This window comes from Crocodylus porosus, unplaced genomic scaffold (assembly GCF_001723895.1).
Source record: "Crocodylus porosus isolate Cpor-Errol unplaced genomic scaffold, CroPor_comp1, whole genome shotgun sequence".
In the NCBI taxonomy this organism is placed as follows: domain Eukaryota; kingdom Metazoa; phylum Chordata; order Crocodylia; family Crocodylidae; genus Crocodylus; species Crocodylus porosus.
This window is the reverse complement of record NW_017728916.1, coordinates 26974431-26994186: the sequence shown is the minus strand read 5'-3', so window position 1 is coordinate 26994186 and position 19756 is coordinate 26974431. Positions and strand designations below refer to the sequence as shown.

Sequence of the window (19756 nt, the reverse complement as noted above, 5' to 3'; positions counted from 1 at the left end):
TGCACTTCAAGAGGGATGTGGACAACATGGAGAGGGTCCAGAGGAGGGCCACTCGCATGATCAGGGGGCAGCAGGGCAGGCCCTATGAGGTACGGGACGTGAACCTATTCAGCCTCCACAAGAGAAGGCTGAGGGGGGATCTAATGGCCTGTTACAAACTAGTCAGAGGGGACCAGCAGGCACTGGGGGAGTCTCTGTTCCCCCGAGCACTGTCAGGAGTGACCAGGAAGAATGGTCACAAGCTGGCAGAGGGTAGATTCAGGCTAGATATGAGGAGGCACTACTTCACGGTCAGGGCGGCTAGGATCTGGAACCAACTTCCAAGCAAAGTGGTGCTGGCTCCTACCCTGGGGGTGTTTAAGAGGAGGCTAGATATACACCTTGCTGGGGTCGTTTGACCCTAGTACTTTTTCCTGCCGTGGCAGGGGGTCGGACTCGATCTGCTCAGGTCCCTTCCAACCCTAGAAACTATGGAACCGGCCCCGGGACCAACCCCTGGGGCACTGCACTTTTTAGTGGCTGCCAACTAGACATCGAGCCATTGATTACTACCCCTGAGCCTGATGCTTCAGCCAGTTTTCTGTCCGCCTTACACTCCATTCATTCAGCTTATACTTCCTTGGCTAGCAGGCATGAATGTTGTGAGAAACCATATCAAAAGCCTTGCTAAAATCAACTACCACATCCACTGGTCTTCCCACATGCACAAAACTAGTCATCTCATCATAGATGGCAATCAGGTTGGTCAGGCATGACTTGCCTCTAGTGAATCCATGCTGACTGTTCCTAATTGTGACAGGGGCATGTTCAGGGCCGGGTCTCAATTTTGGTCTGCCCACCTATGTGGGGCAATCCGCCCAGTCTCACCTGCCATGACTTCCCTGCAATAATAAACTGCCCATTTTTATACCCTGATCCCAACTTACACTGTGGCCCATGCCTTGCAGATGGCATCGAAACAAGTTCTTACACTTTGACCTAAATTTGGCCTTAGCATCTGAGGACTTACTGGGGTCTCCATCTGACCCAATCACACAGCCTCGACATGCCTGAGGACTTACTGAGGTCATGACTTGCTCTGACTCCTTGGCTGAACCACACACTTGGCCTTTGGCCAGTTGTGGCCTCAGGCATCCATACTCTAACCTTGGCCTGTCCACCCCACTGAGGCTTCAACTTGTGCCCTTTGGCCAGGTGCTTTCAACTATGCCCTCTCACTAGGCCCTTTCACTATTTCACTGATTTTCTTGCTCATGTGTGGGTTGGTCCATGTGCTGCTCTTCAGGCCATCTCCTCAGCCCTATTCAGCACCTAGATTACAAACAGCACTTTGGGTTGGAAAGACACCCCCTACTCTGGGCGGGCCACCTTGGCTCTCATGCCCTCTCCGTAGGGCTACAGTACTGCCCCCTCTCTGGGACCACTCAACTGCCCCCTCATGCTGGGACTTCTGGGGTCTTACACCTTTGGGGGCATCAGGTGGCTGCAGCTGTGCTTGGCCCCCACTCTTCCACCAGGGTCTTACCCCCCCACCCCTGGGGCTCAGGTAGCCACAGCTGTGTCTGGCCCTCTTACCCATGGTGTTGTGGGGGCTGGGGTTATTAAGGCTCCCCTACCCACCTTTCACTGGGAGGGTGAGCAGTCCTGGTATTTGGATGGTACTGCCTTGCTACAGGTAGTCCCACCAGGCCTCCCTACCCCAGCAGGTTACAGTTTCAGGTCATGTCCAGGACCAGGAGCCTCCAACCATCCCCATAGTTCCTGGCCTTACCTTCAAGTTGTTCCTGAGCAGCACCTCAGCTGGATGTTGTCTCCTCAGCTGCTTACAGCAAACTGCTGCTTCTGCCTGATCTGCCTTTTCTGCATCCTCTGTCACAGGGTTGCCTCCCCCGTTCAGTAAGGGAGCCACACTTTCCCTGATCCTCCTTTTGCTACTGACATACTTGCAGAAACCCTTCTTATTACCCTTCACACCCCTTGCTAGCTGCAACTCCAATTGCACTTTGGCCTTCCTGACTTCATCCCTGCATGCCTGAGCAATGCCATTGTACTCATCCCTATTTATTTGTCCAAGTTTCCATTTCTTAGTAGCTTCCTTGTTGTGATTTAGTTTAGTGATGAGTTCCCTGCTAAGCCAAGCTGGTCTTCTGCCATACTTACTAGTCTTAGTCTCCTTTCCTATCCCTTTTCAGCAACGTCTTTCACAAAAGTCTGCTATAGAGAGTTTCTGGCAGTAAGGGCCATAGAGAGAGTTCCATTGCATCTCAGTGGAAAGTTGTTTTACAGCAGTTACTTTTTGGACACAACAGAAATGTGGGGTTGGGAAGCAACCTTGGACCTTGGAAAACTTAACCTGTTCATTTGCAAGCTCAAATTTAAGATGGACATTCTAGTGGCAGTAATGCCCTATCTATATTATGGAGACTGGTTTTTATCTTTCAGCCTACAAGATGCTTGCCTCCACCATCCCAATAAGCTTGTATTTGAAGGGGTTCTTACATTTTCAAAAAAGGTATATTAGATCCCAACCCTTACGATAGATCCACTCTATGCCATTTTTATCCATATAGAGTAACTCTGAAAATTCTCAAGTTTCTGCCCAAAGTAATTGTGGAGTATCATTAAGCTTGGTACTTGAACTTGCCAGTTAGTAAAGTTAACTGACTTTACTAATTAATTAACTTAAGTTAAAGTTGCCAAAGTTAAAAGTAGTTAAACTTACGTTAGTTAAACTTACAGTACTTGTAGTAGTTAAACTTACCAGTTTAACTTGGCAAAGCCTCATTCCTCACGACTAGGAGCTTTTTTGCATTCACTGGATTGGAAAAGGGCACGGTTCTGTTCCTTTTGTAGAATAAAACTTCAGAAAATCTTCTTACTTCTTTGTATCATTACCTAAGAGATTTAAAGATGAAACACTATCTGTCCAGAAGTTATTGATCTGGATCTTGGGCTGTATAAAACTATGCTATGAGGTTGCTAGGACTTACAATCAGTGATAATGGCAGATTTAACCAGAGCACAGGCTACTTCCATACCATCCTTACATAACATTCTCATAAATAACATATGCAGTGTAGCTACTTTGCCTTTTATTCATACATTTAAGATAGGCGCTGTCATGTCTCTCAGCTGTGCTCATACACTGACTGTTCCTGCTAGTGGGAAGAAGTGGTCACTGTCATTGGAAGTATTCTGGATTTTTGAACAAATAGAAGCCTGCTGAACTCTCAGTCACTGTATCAAGCTGAAATGTCAGAATATATCTTCCTCATGTGTCTGGTGCAGTAGAAGGGCTTAGCCTTAAATCCTCTTTTATTCAGTCTGTTCACCCTCCATTAAGCAGGGCCATCAGTAATTCTATAGCGCTAACCTTTAAAAAGGACCTTTCCTCAAAGTATATATACTGTATGTCTAGTTAACAAATCATGTAGCAAGTGATACAGAGCTATAAATACTGTAACTTATAAGGTTCTGGCTGCTGTTGTAGAGGTTCTCCAAATAAACTGTAAAGAAATAGGCTGGAAAAAGGATTATACATTTTTTGCTGAAGGTAATTCCATTTGTAATTTCTTTTATATTTTGTTATTGTAGTCTTGTGGGAACATTTACAAAGGCCTTTCCCAGACCGGTGCTTGGGGCTGTTTTGATGAGTTTAACAGAATCTCAGTCGAGGTACTTTCAGTAGTAGCTGTACAGGTAAGTGGAAAAATACGTGTAAATAAAATGTCTCAGTCATATTCTGCTCTTTGAAATGACTATAGATAGGGAAACAAAACTCTTGGGGTAGGTAGAAGCAATATCTTTTATTAGACCAGCTAGATAGTTGCAAAAAAATTCTTTATTTCAAAGCTTTCAGGCCCAAGTGCCCAAAAGGTGAATTCAAAGGCAAAGGAAAATTCAAAGATTGTAAAATTTCTCCCAGGTGGAAACAAAACTTCATATTGCGCAGGAGAACTCAAAGATGGCATAGTTCTCCTGCTTAGGAAAGCACATTTGTAAAAAAGCTGCTTGTGCATCTGCAAATTAGGCTCAAACAAGGGCTGGAGTGGGCCCTTTACCTCAAGTGTCCGATGATATGCAGGTTGCTGAATTTTGCTTCTTCCTTCTTAGGTTAGGGAGCCTTTGTTTGAACCTAATTTGCATACTCACAGAGCAGATTTAAAAAAAAATGAACTTTCCTACCCAGGAGAACCATACCATCTTTTAGTTCTCCTATGCAATATGAAGTTTCATTTCGACTTGGGAGAAATGTTATTATCTTTAAAGTCTCCTTTCCCTGATGAAGGGCATTTGGGCCTGAAAGCTTGCAAATTAAGATTTTTTTTGCAACTATCTCATTGGTCTAATAAGCGATAATGCCTCTATCCCAAGAGTCTTGTCTGCCTATGCCTATAGACCAACATGGTTACAACCAATATCCCTATAAATAGGGAAAGTGTATGTCTCTGGTTTCGGGGTTACAGTATCTATGCATTGAGAGAACTTTAGGTCAACACTGATTTATTTTTCATGGCTCTGATATTAATTTAGAATATTATTGTCCCTCCCCTGCACTTCAGTCTAACATACTGCTAGGTAACTGGAGCCTCCTGCCCTGGGGTGGACTCCTCCACTACTTTCTTGACATGTCTTGATTGTCGGAAGTTATGATAGAAAGGGAGGTTTCTCCAGAAATAGGATAATTCTCTAGACTCTGGTTGGCTTACTACTGAGGCAGGTAACTTGGGGCTCTGCCTCCCCTACACCCCATCCACTCACCAACCAGGTCTAGTTGCAGCTGCTGTGTTGTAGAAGGCTGCCACAAAAAATGTCCTTACTCATTTTCACAATTGCCTGAAAGACAGTGCTTACATCTGAACAGTTCAATAGTCCATACTGTCTAGGTGCTACCCTAGGTGTCTTGTCACTCAACTATTCTCCTTGGTAGTGCTGGGAGCAGCCAAGTGAGGCCTTCCCACACTGGTTCTCACATTCAAATTAAATCAAGGCTACTTAGCGCTTATCTCTGGGCCTCCATGAGCCATACCAGGACTCTCCCATGTCAGCTCTTCCTTTTCTCAAAACAAAAAATAAAGGAAGCCCCAGAGTGGTTCAGGTGTGGTGCTGCATGGGGAAAGGACTCGGGCATCCAGCATCTGGGCTCAGTCCTGAGGGAGGTCCTACCACTCAGGTGAACACGTCATGATCCCTGCCTTCAGGAGCAGAAACCCCTATGGGTTCCTTCTGGTTTGGCTCGATGGCAGATCTTCAGTGTCCCTGTCGGGCCCCACCAAATCAGTAGGGGAGCTCCGTGCTGCTAGTGCTCCCTCCTTGGCGGCAGCTGCTGCTGCACGCCAAAGCTCCAGATGCCTTTTTATGATGTCAGTTTCAGTGCACCCTCCCACATACAGGGAGAGTGTGCTTTTAAAAGGGTGCAATGGAAATGCACATGCCTCCATTTCTGGGTGGTTGGCTGCAGGCAGGTAAAGCCAACCCTTAGCCCTTTCCAGGGCAAGATCCCCCATTAACCAGGGGCTGTTGGTGGGAAATCTACCCTGATCCCAGGGCACCCGGGAGTCTTGTTGCCCCACACAGAGACCCTGATCATGAAAATTTGTAGTATTACTATCTTCTGCAACAATTGCAGAGGTAATTTTAGAACTGATGACTTACTTAAAATAATATAAACATTTGTTATATCCAGTAACTGTCTCTTGCCACATAGAGAAGATAGTAACAATTTTTTATGTGGGTGAAAGATGATCTATGGACTGATCCAAGATGCACTGGAATCAGAAGGATTTTTTCCTGCTGATTTTGAGCTTTGGATCAAGCAGTATGGAAGTGTTGAACTTTACCAATAGTAATGCTTAGCAGTATTCAGTGTGCATCTAGTTGTACCAATAGTGAGGTGGATCTTATTTCAACATTTGTAATAAATTGTGTGAAGTATGTACGGAAGAAAAATATAGTAAAGTAAAATATTTTTAAATTACAGAGCTTCTCCATGAGTACAAGGAAGCCTAACACCTCCAATGGCACACTTACTTGCCTGTACACTAATGCTAGGAGTTTGCAGAATAAATGGGAGGAACTGGTCCTTCTTCTAAACAAACAAGACTACAATTTCATAGGGATCACGGAGACCTGGTGGGACTCCTCCTATGACTGGACTACTGGTATAAATGGCTATACCCTGTACAGGAGAGATCATGCCAAAAAAGGGGTAGGGGGGTAGCTCTCTATGTGAAGGAGAGCTACACTTCCGTACAAGTTGAGATTGGCACCCAAGAAGGATGACAGGAGACCCTTTGGGTTAGAATATGAGGTGAAAGTATTGAAGGGGATACAATGGTAGAAGCCTGTGGGAGGAGACCTCCAAACCAGGAACAAGTGCTTTACCAAGAATTCAGCAGGTAACTGGCCAAGGCTGCACACTCTTGGTGCACGGTCATCATGGGAGACTTCAGGTACCTGGACAACTCATGGAATGTGCACTTGGCCAAATCTGATTGGTCACAAAGCCTCCTTACGCGCGTGAATGAGCTCTACCTGTCCTAAGAAGTTTATGGGCTGACAAGAGGCAAGGTGCTACTGGACCTGGTACTGGCCAAAGGGAATGATCTAATCAGTGACCTAAAAATCGAAGGGAAGCTGGGTGACAGTGACCATGACTTGATCACTTTCACTATCCATCTCAAAGCTGGTAAGTCAATCAGCAATGCAGTAGTCCTTGACTTTAGGAAAGCTGACTTTCATAAGCTCAGAAGGCTTGTTTTTGAGGCCCTGAGAGGCCATGATTTCACAGGGAGGGGAGTTCATGATGAGTGGTTGTGTTCCTAAAGGAAGCAATCCAGAAGCACAAGGGGAGTCCATCCCCACCCATAGGAAAGGTAACCAACAACTCACTTGGCTCAACAGGGAACTCATGGACCTTCTACATCTAAAAAGAGAAGTGTATAATAGATGGAGGACAGGAAGCACCACTAAGGAGGAATATGCTGCACTAGTCTGCACCTGCAGGGAGCGAACTAGAAAAGCCAAGGCTGCAACTGAACTCCAACTGTCTATACAAATCAGGACAATAAAGTCCTTCTTCAGAAAGTCCTTTCTTTCAATCAAAAATAAAACAAGGGCAACACTGGACCCTTGCTAAACCAGCTGAGGCAGCTGACTACTGATGACCAGGAAGAAGCCCAAAGGGATCACACTGCCTAACATGATGCGCCATGGCTAGGGTGAAGATGAATATATGCCCACCATTGGCATGGATCTTGTAAGGGAGCATCTTGAGCGTTTGGACCCCTGTGAATCAGATGGTCTGGATAGGTAGCACCCAAGAGTGCCAAAGGAACTGGCAGGCATCATAATGCAGCCACTGGTGAGGATATTCAAGAACTCATGGTGCTCGGGCAAAGTGGCTGAAGATCGGAAGAGGACCAATGTGCCCATCTTCAAGAAAGGAAGGAAAGAAGACCCAGGAAACTACAGGCCAGTCAGTTTGACCTCAATCCCTGGGAAGGTTTTGGAAAAAAATATCAAAGAAACCATTCTTGATGGGTTAACAGAAAGCAGCATTCTGAGGGATAGTCAGCACGGTTTGTTGCAGGTAGGTCTTGCTTGACCAATCTCATTTCTTTCCATAACCAGGTGATGCATCACCTGAATGAAAGGGAAGAGGCTGATGTTATATATTTGGACTTCAAAAAATCCTTTGACCCTGGTGTCCCATAAGTTCCTTATGGGAAAATTGGGCAACTGCGGCCTTGACTACTCCACAGTCCAGTAGCTGAAGAACTGACTCTGAGGTCAGACCCAGACAGTGGTAGTTGATGGAACAGAATCAACATGGCACTTGGTGACTAGTGGCATCCCCCAAGGCTGTGTTCTTGGACCTGTACTCTTTAATGTCTTCATAAATGATCTAGACACTGGAGTCAAAAGTGGACTGGCTAAGTTCGCTGATGACACTGAATTGTGGGGAAGAGTGTCTACACTTGAGGATAGGCTGATGATCCAAGCTGACCTCAATGGGCTTGGAAGGTGGGCGGATGAAAACCTGATAGCATTCAACATGAAGAAATCCAAGGTGCTCCACCTCGGGCATAAAAACCCACATCACACTTATGAGCTACACTTGCTAGCACCATGACCAAAAGAGACTTGGGGTCATGACTGCCCACAAAATGAATATGAGCCACCAATTCAATACCACAGCTGCCAAAGTGAACAAAACTCTGGCTTGCATCTACCGGTGCATCTTGAGCAAGACCCAGGTTGTCATCCTCCCACTGTACTTGGCCTTGGTGAGGCTGCAGCTGGAATGCTGCATCAGAGGGCAAGAGAACAGGCCTTATGAAGAAAGGCTGTGAGCTATGGGACTCTTCAGTCTGGAGAAGCACAGGCTCAGGGGTGACTTGGTGGCAGCCTATAAGCACATAAGGGGTGTGCATCAGGATCTGGGGGAACACCTGTTCACCAGAGCACCCCAGGGGATAATGAGGTCCAACGATCACAAACTCCTGCAAGACCATTTTAGGTCTGGCATAAGGAAACAATTCTTTACTGTCCAAGCTCCCAAGGCCTGGAATAAACTCCCCCCAGGGGTGGTGCAAGCAACTACTCTGGGCACTTTCAAGAAACATTTAGATATGTATCTTGCTGGGATCCTTTGACCCTAGCTGACTTCCTGCCCCTTGGGTTGGGGACTGGACCTAACAATCTTACGAGGTCCCTTCCAGTCCTAATGTCTATGGGATCTATGAAATATTATATAATTGTATAATTCCCCAAACAATACCCCTACTTAACCTTTTGCAGGTTGGTACATGTATTCTTGATGACCCCTTTTCTAGCACCTGATACATATAATTCAGAAATCCACCTTCACCCCCAAGTCTGATTCAATGCAATGTTAACCCATTATTTCACAGATATCGCAGAGTATGTGAAAGTCCAGGAAATCAAAGCATGCAAATGATTTTAAAATCTTAACCTCAAACTATTAAAAGCAATGCATTTAATTGTTTGATAGTACATTCAGTGGTACTGAAGACAACAACATTTTTCACATGGAACATACCTTTCCCTCCAAAGTCAGCCTCCCAAAATTGCAGTGCACATTTTAATTAGGGAGGCTCTTTTCTTCACTGGACAAGCCCGGAGACACTGCATGACATGCAGCTGCAAAGATGGCTTCCTAGATGGGCAGAATCCTTTGTTAACCCTCTCACAGCCATAGCTATTGGTTGAGTATTGCACCTTATGCCTGAAGAAGCAAGTAAGCTGCTGGTAGTATCCTGATGAAGCTTGTGATGTGGAAACAACACTTTATTGACAGGACCTTATATAAAGAACTACTTACAGTAGAGAAACAACATTTTTGCTACTGTCCTTTGCAAGGATCTAGGGCCTTAGCTTGTATAACACAGAGTAAGTCCTCTGGAAACATAGAGTGTCTAGGAAGTGCAGCATCCCAGTGTTGGCACTGGATTTATGACCGAGTCCTGATACCTCGTTCTGGGCAAGCATAACCTTTCTTTAAATTGATCACAACTCCTTCCATTCAATAATAGGCTAATTTTATTGATACACAGTGATAGAAAATAACAGTAATGCAGCCAAAGCAAACACAATGATTAGAAAATCCATCCTGTGGTTCTTACTTGAATGTCAGACATCAGCAATCTTGGAGGTTGAGGGCTGATGCCACCCTGCTGTTCTGGAAAACCCTCCTTTTGTATTTTTTTTTTCTTCTGACAAGTCTTCATTTCTAGGTATCATTGATTGTTTTCCTTGTGATTGTTGTCCACGTTCTACTCTGTTGGCCCAAACCCATCCCATGCATACATCTTAATTTGGTCCTTTGCCAGTGTTTTAATTTGGGCATCCCTGGGCGTGTCTACACATGGCGCTTTAATGTGCATTAGCCTAAGTTAATGAACATTAATGGTGTGTGTCTATGCATGTATACCCTTAATGTGCATTTAAATGGCAAATTTAGGTTGTTTGTGCCTAAATTTGATACCTGAAAATGCAGGTGCCAAATTTAGGCATGAATATTTAAAGCACATGTGTAGATGTGTTAAAGCGCGTTAACGTTGTGTGTGTGGACTGGTTTGGGACTAACAGTGTTAATGTGCTATAATGCTTGCACGTGTTGATGCCTGCCTAAACCTATTTAATGTGCATTAAGCTAACTTGCATTAAATTTGAGCTGACTCAAATGAACATGTAGACACTCCTTCGTTTCCTAATTCAGTCATTCTACCAAACCCAGAAATTTCTTCCCAAGTTACAGTTCATCACTGTGACTTGATGCTAATTCTGCATGTCCTGATCTTGTTATAGGTTCTAAGAAAACACAATGCCTGTTTTGTTGCTACATGCTTTCAGTTTCCCAGGATGTATGTGCCTGTTTGTCTAACACAGTGATGAGAATATGAATCTTCATCACAAATAGACTTAGAAACCAGCTAACCCTTGCTGTTCCCCTGGATCATTGTTCTAATGCAATATTTGCTCTACCTACAAGCCAATTTCTACAAGCAAATTTCTAAATATTCTCTAGTTATCCACCAGCTGACACCAGGAATCTCCTAGTGTCACACTCCCTGGATACCCTAGGGGCATTTTTACACAGGCAAACACTGGAATGTTAGGCACATTGAAAAGTGCACCGCACTGCATCACTTGCAGTTGTATAAGCGGTGAAATGAAAATCAGTGCCCGGAAAATGGTAGTGGCATGCTTTTGACTTAAAATGCAGAGAACGTATTTTAGTTCAAAAGCGCGCTGCCCCCGTTTTCTCCATGCAGACATGCATTTCACCAATTACACAACTGCAAGTGAAGCAGCACCGTGTGCATCAGCTCATGTGCGGAGCAGACTTGGTTAATTAAGTCTGCTCCAATGCGCCAGATCTCTGGTGCGCCTGGGCACAAAAAGTTCTGGGTTCCCAAGAGGACTCATTCTGTCAGACAATTAGCCATTAATCTGGAAAAATCTTTTTTTCTTCATTCTGCCTTCTAGAAACAATGTGTTTGTTTGTTTGTTTTTAATTTGAGGACATGTATGCAACAAAACAGTATTTCTGGGCATGTGCAGAAGTGGAACATCAGGCCTTGGGGAACTTTAATGTAAGAAACTGAAATGTTGATGGACTTTTTGTGCCCTGGGGTTAGGCAACAACTGAGCATAGGCTTTGAGCATCCTGGTTTTTATTTTGCGTATCCAAATCCCTCAAAATCCAAGTCATTTTGTGGATCTAGGTCTTAAATGACTTGTCTAGCAATCCAAAGACTTGGATATAGAGCCCAGCAGTTCTGACAGCCAGTTCTGTGAAGTTCAAGATTATAAATTGCTATTAGATTATCAAACCTGATTTTTGGCCTATGGTAATCTCTCCTCTAATCATAAGGATTAGTTCATCTGACATCTTCAAAAAATGCACGATTGGTTAGAAGTTTTTATATATTACTCTGTTTTGACTTTTGTTCTTTCAGACTATAGTTGAAAGTTGACAATGAAGATCTTTGAGGATATTCAAATAAAAGAGGAAAAAAAACATAGAAATGGTTTCATCTTTAATAATTCTTAAGTTAGTTAAAATGCTGCAGCTGTATAAGTATCATTGCTGTCATTTAATCATCATATTTGTAAACTGCCACTTGGGAGTGTTACCATGGTCATATTTAATTACATGTCTTGCTTATACAGCTAAAGTCAACAGAGTTTCTTATAGGAGAAATGAGTTTAATTGATTACTTTCTAAGGCAACATGGGGTGTTCAGATTGCATGGGTGGAAAAAATATGAAAATCTGTTCTCTCACTGAAAATACTGTTATTAAAACACTGATTAGCCTTAGCATTTAAAATTCCTTAGGAACTTTATGAATGAGAAGTACCAAACAAAAATCTATTCAGACAAAAAGACAAACATGATACTAGTGAGGAAAGGTTAAAGAGAAGGTATACCACAAGTGTGTTTGTTACTGAGCTTTGATACAGCATTTCACAAAGTCTTTCTTAACTAATTTGGTGATCTTTTGGCATTATTCTTTCTGGGTACATCCAGATAAGTAGGAACGTGTGCTTTGCAGCACCTTAGAGGCTTTTGAGGTGTTGCAAAATGTATGTGGTTTAGATTTCACAGACATTAGGGCTAGAAGGGACCCCGGAGGATCATCGAGTCCAGCCCCCTGCCCCAGGCGCAGGAAGTCAGCTGGGGTCATACGATCCCAGCAAGATAAACATCCAAATTTCTCCTGAAGGCGTTCAAAGTAGGTGCTTGAACCAGCTCTGATGGCAGGCTATTCCAGACCTGGGGTCTTGGACAGCAAAGACGTTCTTCCTTATGTCCAGTCTGAAACAGACTTGCAGGAGTTTATAACTGCCTGTGAAAAAGTTCTCTGCACTGCATATTTGCAGCATGGAACCAAAATTAGATACCAGGAAATCCTGGTACCTAAAAAAAAATGTTTATAAAAAAGAAAGCAGGGTGGTAGATGTGGCTGCAGCATGCATCGCCGGAAACCAGAGCCTGGCCAGCCAGATTGACACTGTGGATGCTGGCCAGGCTCTATATGCCCAGATCACCACTGCTGCAGCCCTGAGAATATCCCAGGTATGGCTTCTGGGACCAGCCCAGATGCTGGCCTCAGCCTTCCTACCTAACCTGGGGTAATTTGCCATGCATCAGAGCATGTCGTCAGGGGCAGTCCCCAGAGACAAGTAGCATCCATGCAGCTATGTGCTGCTGCTCTTTGTCTCTGGGGAAACACACATGCATGCTCATGGGGATGTACCCTATGGCTGTGTCCACACAAGTGCACACATGCCTCTTGCCCCACCTCAAACCCCTTTGAGGCAGGGCAACAGGCACATGTGGGAACAAAAAAATGTTCCCTGTGCTGAAAACTTGCAGCGTGCGGAGAACATTAGATACCTGGATATCCAGGGGGCTAAAAAAATCAATGTATTTTACAGAGTGACCTGAGATTTTTTTTTTTTATCAGGGATTTTTCAGTTTTCCAATAGGTAACACCTGAATTCCTGCTAGGAAGGCCAGGGGTAGGACACTGCTTGCTCAGAGCTGGCACCTTGGACCCATCTGGCTGTGGCCTACCTCCTGGACAGATGGGGCCAGGAGGACATGTTGTGACAGTTGAAAGCAGGCCCCGACGCCCAGAATATCTTCCGGGCGATAGCTGCCCAGATGGTTGGGCAGGGGCACACATGGTATTAGTGCCGCACAAAGGCCAACTCTGCAGCCACAGTCCACTGGCAGCTGGCGCAGAGGGGCAGATGCCTCTACTGGCTCTGCAGTCCCCATCCAAGTCTGGCAGGTGCACAGCAGGTCACAGCCAGGCAGCATCTCCCACTGCCAGACTGCTGCAGTGGGTAGAGGGTCCAGGGAACTCTCAGGGCTGCTTCAGCAGTCCAGTTGACACAAGGGGTAGTGTCCCCAGGTATCAATTGGGTGGGCCCCACAAGCTGCTGAGAGCTAGTAGCCCTGAGCTACTTGCCAAGGAGGATTTTTATACTGCTGGGGCCAGGACAGGGCAGCTTTTTATACTGCTGGGGACAGCACAGGTGCTGGCACTGGGCTCTAGCTCCCCCTGGCTGAAGATCTGGGAGGAGCCAGGCAGGGTTATTTTGCCCCAAGTGGCACAATTTGCTCCACAACAAAGTGCATGTCCAAGTACATGCATTGAAGCAAAAAGCCCTGGCTCAAATTTGTACCACTTCTATTTGAGTTGCTGCAAGCGCACATGCTTGCATGTGTGGATGTGGTCTATGAGTTTTCATGAAAATAATAATACTTCTGTACAGAATCTTTTATTTCTCTAATGAGCAGTGACAGAGACAGGGGAGTTTAGGGTACAGTGAAAGGTTGTAGTGCTTGCACCATGATTGGGGGTTGATTCTGTTGCTTTGATTAACCCCAATTTTATGAAGTACCATGTCCTTATCATGGAGGTTCAGTATGAATCAGTCATTGAAGGATACTTTGGTGTGGGATTTTGTAACTGAATGCTAAAACTAATATATTGGGTCTTATTCTCAGGTAAAGAGCATACAGGATGCTATAAGAGACAAAAAACAACACTTCAATTTCCTTGGAGAAGAAATTAATTTAGTACCCTCTGTGGGTATTTTCATTACTATGAATCCTGGTTATGCTGGACGAACTGAGCTACCTGAAAACTTGAAAGCCCTTTTCAGGTAAAGGCAGACAAGCTTTTGGACTCTGCATGACAACATTTGAAAAAGTAGCTTGTTACTGTCTTCAAGCGACTCCAAAGAAACCATATTTCACTATTGTTGCAATTCACTTTTAATGAGAGTTAATTGACATCTCACATCTTGGACAAATTATCTTGTTTTCTAAATCTATAAGGAAGATAAATGTGCCTTGGGCTGGTAGTAAAAAAAGGTTCTTACCTCTTGGCTGTTTGGTGACTCTGTAAACTGAGTTAGCATTGTAGGTTTAGTGACACAATACAGATGCCACCATCTTAATTAATACTAACAGTACCCCTTTCATTCTCAACAAAGGGGCCTAATTGCCTTAGGTCTCATCTCAATCTAATGGTGACCCTTTCCCACTAGGGTTGGAGACCAGCTTGATGAGCATTATGTAACCTAGGCTTGGCATGACCTCTAGCATACTCCATACTCTACTATATTCTTTCTAGATTGGTAAGAGATTTAGGACAAGTTTTTAAGAGGTGCATAGGCACCTGTGGCAGGGCACTGTTTGTGCCTGCCACTTTAAGACCTAAGCCAAGCAGCCAGCAGGTGCCTGACTGCAGTAGCCATTTTAGATTCAGGGCTGCCTATATAACCAGAGCATTTTGCTGCTCGTAGGCCAGGCAGAAACATTGCCTGGCTGAAAAGCTTCATGGAATGTCGTGGAGGCAAGGGCAGGAGCTGTAGGGGATGGATTGGAGGCTCCTGGTCCTGGGCATGACCTAAAACTGCACCCTGCCAGGAGCGGGTGGCCTCATGGGGATCTCAGTGGTGTGGGAGCCCCCAGGAAATGCCAGGCCAGTTACCACCCCTGTGAAAGGTGGGTAGGGGCACCTTAACCCCAGTCCCACAACCGGGTGGGTTAACACTGAGTAGGGGCCAGAAGGCAGACCCCAGGAGTGAGAGTGGGGCTAGAGTGGCAGAGGCCTGACAGAGTACCCTTGACTGGTCAGGGCGGGGGCCAGGACCAGAACAGTTGGAAGGGCCAGGGGCCCACCACAAGGGACGCCCAGAGCTGGAGGCCTGGGGTTCTGACTGGCCCAAGAGGGGAAATGGTTCCAGGGAGCCAGGCAGCCCGAGTGAAGGCAGGGTAGGTCGCCTGAATGGAGGGATCTTGGAGGATCCTGATGGGAGGATTCAGAGGCCCAGTGCAGGGCCTGGCGACAGTAACAGCTGGATGCCATCTGTGAGGCATGGGCTGCGGTGTAGGGGAGATATGGAGCCGCAGATAGCGCCCCCTGGCATTGGGGCAAGAAAATGGGCAGCCTCCTGTTACCACACCTAAGGGTATAGTTAGTGCTTCTCTGCATCTCTGGTGGGTAAATATCTTAAAAAACCCTAGTCCTTAGTGTCCTGAGTAATCGAGTCAGCAAGTTTCTTCACAGTGATCAGTAAGACTCCATCCTTCTCTGATCTTGGACATAGTAAGCATTTTGAACTATTGGTTTTCATGAAGATTCATCCTGTAGCCATTTTAGGAGGCCAATTTCTGTAAATGTATCTTCATATTATTATGAACTTCCCTCCCATAAATGGATCTAGAATTTTGAAAAGGGGCGTGCAGATGGGGAATTGCATCATTACATATAAAACACATTTTTCTCCAGTTAAAAATAAAGTAGAAGATTAATATGTAGGGCTGTATTATTTGGTTTAGGACTGAAGCAAGAATGAATATAACTTTGTTGGAATGAGTTAGAAATGATCTGCAGGGATGTGAAATAGGAGCATCATTAGCAGGAGTGGCTAACAAGCAGCAGAATTACAGAACAAAGGATAGCTTGATTGGTAGAACATCAAGACCATTAAAAAGAACAGAGGGTTATTAAAACCTGTATTTCACAGGGTTAGAAGGGATCAGGTAGATTACAATGAGCCATGGAGTCAATTGACTCCCTCAGCAGTACCTGACTAGGAATGCTGCTACCACTGCCAGGCAGCTGGTTTTAAACTTTGCGTGAAGCAGGACTCAAAGGGTGTTGAAAGTATATTAGTGCCGCCACCTTAGATCGACCCCTGGTCTTGACGCTGACAGTTTCAGACTAAAAAGCACATTCTTTACAGGCTAGTACAAGGCTCAGGTAAATCCAACTGGCTGGGAAAATTGTTTATCCTGAATTTAACCTATGATCCAGTATTGCACCTTAATGGGCTTTGTATTTTATATAGGTCCTCCAAATCAAAATCAACACTAGCCTCAACTACCCTTCATCATTAGAATGCTGCAACGCATGTCACCCATTTGTGCAAAAAAATGTCTATTTTGTGGCTTATACATACACTGATTGTACTTAAAGAGATAATGCCATTCTATTATATTTTCTCTATCTTTGTACGTAGACCATGTGCAATGGTTGTGCCAGACTTTGAGCTGATTTGTGAAATCATGTTGGTGGCTGAGGGATTCATTGAAGCCCGGCTGTTAGCCAGAAAGTTCATTACTCTTTACCAGTTATGCAAAGAGCTTCTCTCAAAACAAGTGAGTCCACTGCAGTGGGTTTCAAGTCTAATTAAATTTCTTGATTTCTTAATAACCAGAAACACTAGGGGTGATATTCTCCTTTAAGTTCTAAGACTTGACTGATGTTTGTATCAACAGATACACAAGATTTAATTTAATTAATATGTTTAGGCTGAAAATTAGGTAAAGGTTTCTATTTATCAAAGCAACGAGGTTCTGGAACAGATTCCAGTAGGAGTACTGGGGTAATGCCTCAAACAACATTGTAAGGTGGCAGGAGGAAAGGGTTTCGATCCAAAAACCAATCAGAACAAAGGAAGGAATGTCCCATATTAAAACTGTAGCCAGTAGGCTAATGACATTATCAGGATCTGAAAATTCTTGCTGCTCCTTTTGGCTGAGTCTGTCATAGTTTACCTCAACCACAGCATTTCTGACTTCTGAGCTGATAGGACTAGGGGAAAATTGGAGTTGCCTGCAGCCTAATGCTCCTAGACCTGTGGATCTTCCCTGCACAATTTCAAATCTATAGGAGCACTGGATGAAGTAGAGAGGATAGTGGACTAGGGAGAATGGGGATGGAGTAGAGAAGATGCCATGGGTCTCATCTCAACTTCCCCTAGTGTATTGTACAATCTGACTATTAAACTGACTGATTCCCGTTGAAGGAGTCTGGGCTTGGAAATCCTCCCAGGAGCCAGATACAATGTGTTCGGCAGTGAAAACTATGTTGATAGTAGAAGATTGAGATGAATTGCTGCTGTTGGCTTGCATGGCAGTGTGGGTGTTTGAAAGTACTATGCTCAGGTTCTGGCATACTAACTATCAGTGACTCATTTCATTTTGGCCTTAGGATCACTATGACTGGGGCTTGCGTGCAATTAAGTCAGTTCTAGTTGTTGCTGGATCTCTTAAGAGAGGTGACCCAGATCGGCCTGAAGACCAAGTTCTTATGCGCTCTCTTCGTGACTTCAACATCCCTAAGATTGTGACAGATGACATGCCAGTGTTCATGGGACTAATTGGAGATCTTTTTCCTGCTCTTGACGTACCCAGAAAACGAGACTTGAATTTTGAATCAATTGTGAAGCAGGCTGTGTTGGACCTAAAACTGCAGGCTGAAGACAACTTTGTGCTCAAAGTAAGTAGGGAAAAAATCTTCCATATCCACTCAAACTTTCATTGAAACTTTATCATTCTCTAGGCCAGGGTATTCTAACTGGTTGCCCATGGGCTGCATGCAGCCCCTGAAAGGTTGGAATGAGGCCCACAAACATGGGTTCCAGGCATGGCTGCCACTCCCTCACCCCCTGGCTGTAACTCCTGCTACAGCAGCTAGGTTATTGGGGTTCCCCTGCCCTCCCCTTGCTTCTACTTTGTTCTGGCAGCCCAAGGTGAGGTAACATAATGGGAGAGGGCTGGAGTGCCCATGTTGTGTGCGTGTTGAGGGAGGGTCCAGGGCTATTCACACTGTGAAAAAAAAAGGCAGGAGCCAGGCAGCCCACACTGCAGGTGAGTGCAAGTCTGGGAGGGAAGGGGAAGCTGGGCTGTCCTTATGCCCCGCACAGTTGGGAGAGGAGAGCCAGGTTGTTTGTGCTGTGTGCGTGGTGGTTGGGGGCAAATTAGGCTGCCTGTGCAGCAGGAGAGAGCCTTGGTTTGTGACTCCCAGTTGTCCAGAATTCATGTAGCCCTGTTGTAGACCATTCTTTGGTTTTAGTGTTCCATGCAATATTCCCATTTTACCTTGTCTGAGGAATATTAGACTGTGGTATTTTTGACTTACACACAGGACGCTGACAAACATACCCCTCCCCCCCAACAAAACAAACAAAAAACCCCAAGTACCTAAAACCAGCACTTTACTGAAAGAGTAAGTGCATTAGTTTGAAGTGGCTCCCCAGTGTCTGTATAGATTGGGTGCTTCAGTGGGACTTCTTGGCACTTTTATCTAAAAGCTGATTAAATCAGCTTTTAGATAAAAGCACTAAAAAGCCCTGCTAAAGTGTGCAATCTATACAACCTTTGGCAAGCTGGGTCAAACTAACACAATGTGTCTTCTGGGCATGTTCTGTGAATATGTTAGCATCTACACAGCTGCTGAGCACAGGCAGTAGGATCATGGGCATAAGTCCCAGAATTCTACTGGAGAAAAAAAAAACTAGCTGGGAGCAAAGGTTATCGTATTAATAGTTTTAACAACTGAATAGTTGGTGCATTTGCGAAGGAAGTGGGAGACCCAGATTTTAGACCTGCTCGCACAGAGAGGACTTGTACCTGCATTTCTGACTTCCAAGCACACTGCTTGAATCATTGTGTGGCAAGTTAAGCATTATATAGCTTCCTTCTCTCACACTTCTTTAAAGCTGGATCCTAAAGCCCTCAACAGCAAGAGCTATGTGGGGCTAGGACAAGGAGCAAAAGCTAGTAGGTTTGTGCCTTAATAAAATGTCTGCTGCCCTAGAAAGGAACAGGCCCTGTATTTTAGCCTGGACACTTGCTCCCATTGGGGCAAAAATGTTCCCTTTCTTTTTGTACATAAGAATACAATTTTTCTTTCCTGGGGGACTTATGCGTGTGTCTAACTGTACCCGCCTTGCCACTGTGCAGGGGTGGATCACTGGGAGGGGGGTGTTGAAGTTGCACCCTCCTTGAATTCCTTGGAGTGATTCAAGCATGGTCATGTACCCCATGCGCCCACCATCTGAAGCCCCCTTTCCAAAATCCTAAGGCATGTCTACACATGTGAATGTTGTGGGTGGGGTGGAGGGGTTTACTCTATAATAAATGACTGTAGAGCAGGGGTTCTCAATCCCCAGGCTGCAGCCCTATGCTGGGCCACAGTGAGTCGGCTGCCAGTCTGCAGCACAGTTGGCTGCTGAACCATGGCCCCCAAGAGGCAGGCAGAAAGGCCATTGCTTGATCTTCAGGGCCTGCAGCAGCGTAGGGTTTGGCCCGCCCACCCACCCTGTCTTCTAGCTGTAAATTCCAACTGTGGTTGACTGCGACTGCTGGGCCGTGGTTTGCTGGGTCGTGGCATGAAAACTTTGGGAACCCCTGCT

At 45.1% G+C, this 19756-nt stretch overlaps 1 protein-coding gene across 1 annotated transcript in view; it reads left to right on the top strand.

Annotated features, from left to right (window-relative positions):
* DNAH9 (dynein axonemal heavy chain 9) overlaps positions 1-19756 on the top strand; it is a 388028-nt gene that overhangs the window by 49298 nt on the left and 318974 nt on the right. Inside the window, exons 12-15 of the mRNA XM_019536510.1 lie at positions 3595-3699; positions 14052-14209; positions 16577-16715; positions 17551-17838. Of these exons, the coding sequence (XP_019392055.1) occupies positions 3595-3699; positions 14052-14209; positions 16577-16715; positions 17551-17838 (690 nt within the window). The remainder of the gene's footprint in view (positions 1-3594; positions 3700-14051; positions 14210-16576; positions 16716-17550; positions 17839-19756) is intronic.